Raw genomic sequence first — 6,156 nt, forward strand, 5'->3', positions numbered from 1 at the left:
TTTCTTAAGAAAAACAAGAAGGGAGACGGAGGGAAACTTCTTAAATCTCAAACCATTTGCTCTCAAACTACCTTGACTAACCTCGGGAAAACAATGTGGACGGAGGAATCAGAGGAACGCGTTTTGGGCAACTCTCTGTGACAGTGCTTCGTACGTGCTCTTTTTGCTGCTCTACTCCAGAAAACGGAAACATTGCTACAGCGGATGGATGCAGATTCATTTCAGGGTCGTGGTGTACAGGACTGAAAACCGAGATGATTAAAGCTCATCAATCTAGAAATGACAAGGAGCCGGTATACGAGACGCGACTGTAACCTCTGAAGTGGTGCAAGAAGATCCTCCCCTAGGACAAGAACCCCTACATAATGGAGCGAGGGTAAACTGCACATACTGAGTGGGCGAAAAGAAAAAAGAAAAAGAAAGAGACTCAAGTTCAGAGGGCTTCACCTGAACCTGAATAAACACCGCTTGATGAATGACAAGAAACCAGAGGAGTAGAAGGCCTTGAGAAATCCTCCCACAGCCCCACAACCATCCATCAAAAGGACCTAATGCGAACAAACAGGCTGTGAACCAGACCCGACTTTTCAAATGCAACCTCCCATTAGACATCATCACTGACGTCAGCTGTACGATGATCAGTCGAGCACGGGAACGAAACACTGGTAAAACCTCCGTCTGAAAACTGAAACACGGGTAAAACCTCCGTCTGAAAACTGAAACGAGGGTAAAACCTCCGTCTGAAAACTGAAACGAGGGTAAAACCTCCGTCTGAAAACTGAAACACGGGTAAAACCTCCGTCTGAAAACTGAAACACGGGTAAAACCTCTGTCTGAAAACTGAAACACGGGTAAAACCTCCGTCTGAAAACTGAAACACGGGTAAAACCTCCGTCTGAAAACTGAAACACGGGTAAAACCTCCGTCTGAAAACTGAAACACGGGTAAAACCTCCGTCTGAAAACTGAAACACGGATAAAACCTCCATCTGAAAACTGAAACACGGGTAAAACCTCCGTCTGAAAACTGAAACACGGGTGAAACCTCCGTCTGAAAACTGAAACACGGGTAAAACCTCCGTCTGAAAACTGAAACACGGGTGAAACCTCCGTCTGAAAACTGAAACACGGGTAAAACCTCCGTCTGAAAACTGAAACACGGGTAAAGCCTACGTTTGAAAACTGAAACACGGGTAAAACCTACGTCTGAAAACTGAAACACGGGTGAAACCTCCGTCTGAAAACTGAAACACGGGTGAAACCTCCGTCTGAAAACTGAAACACGGGTGAAACCTCCGTCTGAAAACTGAAACACGGGTAAAACCTCCGTCTGAAAACTGAAACACGGGTAAAGCCTACGTTTGAAAACTGAAACACGGGTAAAACCTACGTCTGAAAACTGAAACACGGGTGAAACCTCCGTCTGAAAACTGAAACACGGGTGAAACCTCCGTCTGAAAACTGAAACACGGGTAAAACCTCCGTCTGAAAACTGAAACACATGTAAAACCTCCGTCTGAAAACTGAAACACATGTAAAACCTCCGTCTGAAAACTGAAACACGGGTAAAACCTCCGTCTGAAAACTGAAACACATGTAAAACCTCCGTCTGAAAACTGAAACACGGGTAAAACCTCCGTCTGAAAACTGAAACACGGGTAAAACCTCCGTCTGAAAACTGAAACACGGGTAAAACCTCCGTCTGAAAACTGAAACACGGGTAAAACCTCCATCTGAAAACTGAAACACGGGTAAAACCTCCGTCTGAAAACTGAAACACGGGTAAAACCTCCGTCTGAAAACTGAAACGAGGGTAAAACCTCCGTCTGAAAACTGAAACGAGGGTAAAACCTCCGTCTGAAAACTGAAACGAGGGTAAAACCTCCGTCTGAAAACTGAAACACGGGTAAAACCTCCGTCTGAAAACTGAAACACGGGTAAAACCTCCGTTTGAAAACTGAAACACGGGTAAAACCTTCATTTGAAAACTGAAACACGGGTAAAACCTTCATTTGAAAACTGAAACACGGGTAAAACCTCCGTCTGAAAACTGAAACACGGGTAAAACCTCCGTCTGAAAACTGAAACACGGGTAAAACCTCCGTCTGAAAACTGAAACACGGGTAAAACCTTCATTTGAAAACTGAAACACGGGTAAAACCTCCGTCTCAAAACTGAAACACGGGTAAAACCTCAGCTGTTGCAACGACGGATGGCTTTCCTGAGCCTGTCCGCAACGGAGCACGTCTAACTTTTACGCCAACTGTTGCTGAGGACCTCAGTTTCGGTGTGGTTTCCACCGTCAAACGCGGAGGCTGTGAACTTCCGTCGGTGAACGGACAAATTCTGCTCCAAGCAACGCACTTTTGAGTTTATCTAGCCTACATCCGTTCATCCCCGTTCATGAAGTTTGAATGGATTAGTTATCACAAGAGAAGAGAGATCAAAGACTAAGGTTTATCTGAGCTTCTCTGAAACAAACCAGGCCATTCTTTCTTCTCTTTTTTGCATTAATCTTTCAGGTCTGAGAGAGTTTACACTGAATTGGAGAGGAAGGGGAATATGAAAAACAAGGTGGGAGCGAAAAGGTAGGCGGAAAGGACGGGAGATGCTGATGGACATTAACTCTGTAAGTGGCTTTTATCCTCTCTGAGAGCTGTGGCGTCTCTGGTCGGCTGCAGATAGGAACGAGATAAGCAGGGAAGCAAAGAGCTGGAAGGCCAGAGTGAATGTTGCTCATTTCAATTTTTGGAAAAAAAAAAAGGTTCTCTGTAAACATTTGACCAGCACACCCTGATCCAGCAGATCAAAAACGCCTCCAGAAACACGATGCACTTGGTGTGGCCAGCTTCATGTGGGACTAAATTCACAGGTTGTGATGTCTGAAACCTCTTTTATAAATAGCACGTTTCTAAAGGCTGCCGTGACAGTACCTGACTTGGTTCTATTCATACATTTTATAAACACAGGCCCGTAGCAGCCCCGTCTCCCCTGCTGCCTGCACACAGAGAACACATTCATCCCAAAACGGGCACCATGGGGAGACTGGAGGGGGGGGGGGGGGGGGGGGTGAGGGGATGGGTGGGTGGAGGGGGTCAGCAGACACACTTCAACTTGAAGGAATTTTTCAACCACTTTGACTATCACGGCTGTGCTGAAGGGCCAGGGCAAACACAACCTGCAGTGATCAGATAAAAACGGACTGCGTTTGGACATGATGAGCAGTGAGTTAATGAGCCCCCTCCCTCCCATCCCAGGCAGGATAAGAGCATTCTTTGCACAAGGATCCTTACGTGGCTCCCTTCTCACTCCATAGCCGAGGTTGTGAACTCTGGGAGGCTTCGACAAAGTGGGAGGGCGTCGAATCGTGCTGGTTTCTCTTTCTGTGGCCCCTCTCCGTTTCCGGTTAACGACAAGGGAGGGGGGGGCAGCACCAGAACACCCGCCACAGCTCGTGCTAAGCCAGGGCTCAGAGAGGCTGTTCAAACATGCACACAGAGTTCTGATGATGATGATGATGATGATTAGAAATGTGTAGCGTGAGGCTATAGGCTGATCCCCCCGGAATGTGATACTGATAAGTGGAGACCTTCCACAAACTGAGCATCCTCTGTTTCCCATGAGAAATCCAGTCACTGTACAATGAACAGACACGTTCAACTGATCGAATCGTGTCGTTTCTCGCTTCTAAGATGCTCGTTTATGTTCCATAAGATCCCAATGAACTTCACCTAATTATTTTGAAAAAAAAAAAAAAAAAAAAAATTGTAAGGAGAAGCTTCATTCAATCACAAAATTTCTCTCCCCTCTCTTACTGGGGTCAATGGGGGAGGGGTGCCCCCTCCTGTAAGGAGACCCCCCGCCCCCAAACAAACTTTACCCACTACTTTACCACACATCGTGCTCCCCTGCTTTTCTTTATAAGCCAAACAGCTGGAACTCCAGCGTGCACTCTGAACTGGATCCCTGCCGTTGCGCTCACTATGCCGGCAGGCGCCTTAATGAACCAACTCGAACCAGCAAAACGGGAAAAATCGCCACAAAAAGCATGTAGGTCAATGTCGAGGTTCACATCGTTCGCAGCTTGTTGCCTTGGCGTGTTTCGACACAAAGTAAAGGCGCCGAAGTGCGTGCACAGTAGCTCGTTACCAACCTTGGAGGCAGATAAAGGCAGCGGCGCACATCGCATCCACCGGGGCTCCTCTCCGGCTGCTCCTGCCTTCCCTCCGACAAGTCTCGCTCCTTCCCGGTACGTCCATGGTACAACCTGGTGCTCGGCGGCTCCCCGGTGTTGTTCTCCTGTAGCTACGGGAAAGTCGAAGCGCGAGAGGGGGGGCAACGTAAAATAGATACGTCTGTCACCGTGTGCGTACAGGTAAGCCAACAACGTTGCCCGCGCAGCTCACCGGGGGAGCCGGGCGGCCTGCTCACCTGCTTTAATGGGAAAAGGGCTGGAACATGTGGGGACCCGACGCCTCGGTTAACAGGCCAGCCACATACACGGCTCGGCGAGTTCAGACACAGCAGCCCCCGCCGAAAGTTTGAGGAGAAGTTTAAATTTCCAGGTGGGTTATATGAAGGGGTAAGCTGTGAGTATTCGGGCTGCAGTGAGTCTCTCCTGAACCGCTCGCTGCCTTCTCCCCCAGCCGCCGGACCAGCTTCGCCTTCTACAACAGGGAGTTTGGCTCCGATGTGTTTCCAAGTTGGCGTCCTCCCACTCCCAGCCTCTGTGACTCCCCCCGCTCCTGCATACCAGCGTCAAGTGGGCTAAAACTAAAGGCGTGACTTCCGGTTGAACCTTTCAAAATAAATGTCACAAAGTGGATTTTTTTTTTTTAAAGTTAACAAGTTTACAAGTTTATTTATTTAACAAAGGGACAGCATATATATTACTAGCATTTAAAACAAAATGCAAAATATACAGGATTGTAGCCATATGGCTAATTTCCATCTTTAGTCCCTTGACAGGTTTGATGTTCCTTAAAAAAGAAATAAAAAACAAGTATTGCACACAATTGTAAAATTAAAGTCAAAGATATCTCACTCATTTTTAAGTAAATAATACAAATACAAAGTTCAATACAACAATAAGTTAAGAACAACTGCCAGTACCAAATATATTTGACAGTATTGTTTATCCAGTAGCCATGATTTTACCTGTTTACTAAATGAATTTAATGTTTTCTTTCTTTTCTTTCGACATTTGCTTCATGTCTTCAACTTTAAAAGGAAACGCGTCTTTTTATAAGCTTTTTTTTGTTAAGCCATGATCATCTCGTCTTGATATCATCTGTTTTTTTTAATGTTGAACAGTCGTTCACGCCATCCTCTCACGGATGGGCATAAAGCTGATTTTCATTTCTAGTTCGACAATGATAATGGTGATTGTTTATGGCAATTATTGCCGTGTAGCTTTACTCATTCTGCACGTGACAATGTTGTTCGTTTTCATTTTGGCTCGCAAAAGTTTTTTTAAGTTCTTGGTCTTTTTTCCCTTCAACACTACGAACACAAACATTGAGCTGTTCATTCGTATCCCTCCAAAAAAAAAAAAAAAGAAGACACAAACAGTTGAAAAGCTTTGTTTTGTTAAATTAGCCACATCCTGCATCGACCTGTATATCCGGGTACTTGACGCTTATTCTATGGTTATTCCCTCTCCTCCAACAGAGCAGCTTCCGGGACTCGTGCCTGACCTGGGATAAGGGATACAACACTGCGACCCTCTGGTTCAGCTGGGTCACTGAGCCTTTTAACTTCACTTCTCCTTCCGTGTGACGCCACAATAAATAAGTAAAAATATTTTTTGTAAAAACGAATACCTTTTGAGCGGATAGATTGAATATGCCTGGAATAATCCAAGTGTTGTTCATCAGCAGAATGAAAGCACTGGGTTGACTGTGTGTGAAAAGGGGATGAATATGGCCTGTAGTGTAAAAGCGCAACATGAAGGCTGTCCAGTTGCCATTTTTTTGCAGCAATGACCCAAACTGGTCCTTGAAGAGGAACTTCCTCACGTTTCTAGCAACACGGCAGTTTGCACAGTGGGCTCCGTGCGAGTCAAAATAAAAAAAAAACAGCCTGAACTCCAGACTCACGAGGGAACAGAAAGCAGAAGTTACATCACACCGCCATGCGAAATGTCTCGGGGCACGGT

The 6,156-nt window shown here is 45.9% G+C and overlaps 1 protein-coding gene across 3 annotated transcripts in view; it reads right to left on the minus strand.

Moving 5' to 3' along the window:
* ptk7b (protein tyrosine kinase 7b) overlaps positions 1 to 4,727 on the minus strand; it is a 62,778-nt gene extending 58,051 nt beyond the window's left edge. For 2 of the 3 annotated variants that reach the window (XM_075476033.1, XM_075476017.1), the window contains exons 1-2: positions 4,431 to 4,727; positions 4,153 to 4,304 (exon numbers count right to left, since the gene is read on the minus strand). In XM_075476033.1, the coding sequence (XP_075332148.1) occupies positions 4,153 to 4,258 (106 nt within the window). In that variant the 5' untranslated portion in view covers positions 4,259 to 4,304; positions 4,431 to 4,727. The remainder of the gene's footprint in view (positions 1 to 4,152; positions 4,305 to 4,430) is intronic. The other variant, XM_075476024.1, reaches the window with a different exon arrangement.
* Between the last annotated feature and the right edge of the window lie 1,429 nt (positions 4,728 to 6,156).

Source organism: Odontesthes bonariensis, chromosome 2, assembly GCF_027942865.1.
Source record: "Odontesthes bonariensis isolate fOdoBon6 chromosome 2, fOdoBon6.hap1, whole genome shotgun sequence".
NCBI lineage: Eukaryota > Metazoa > Chordata > Actinopteri > Atheriniformes > Atherinopsidae > Odontesthes > Odontesthes bonariensis.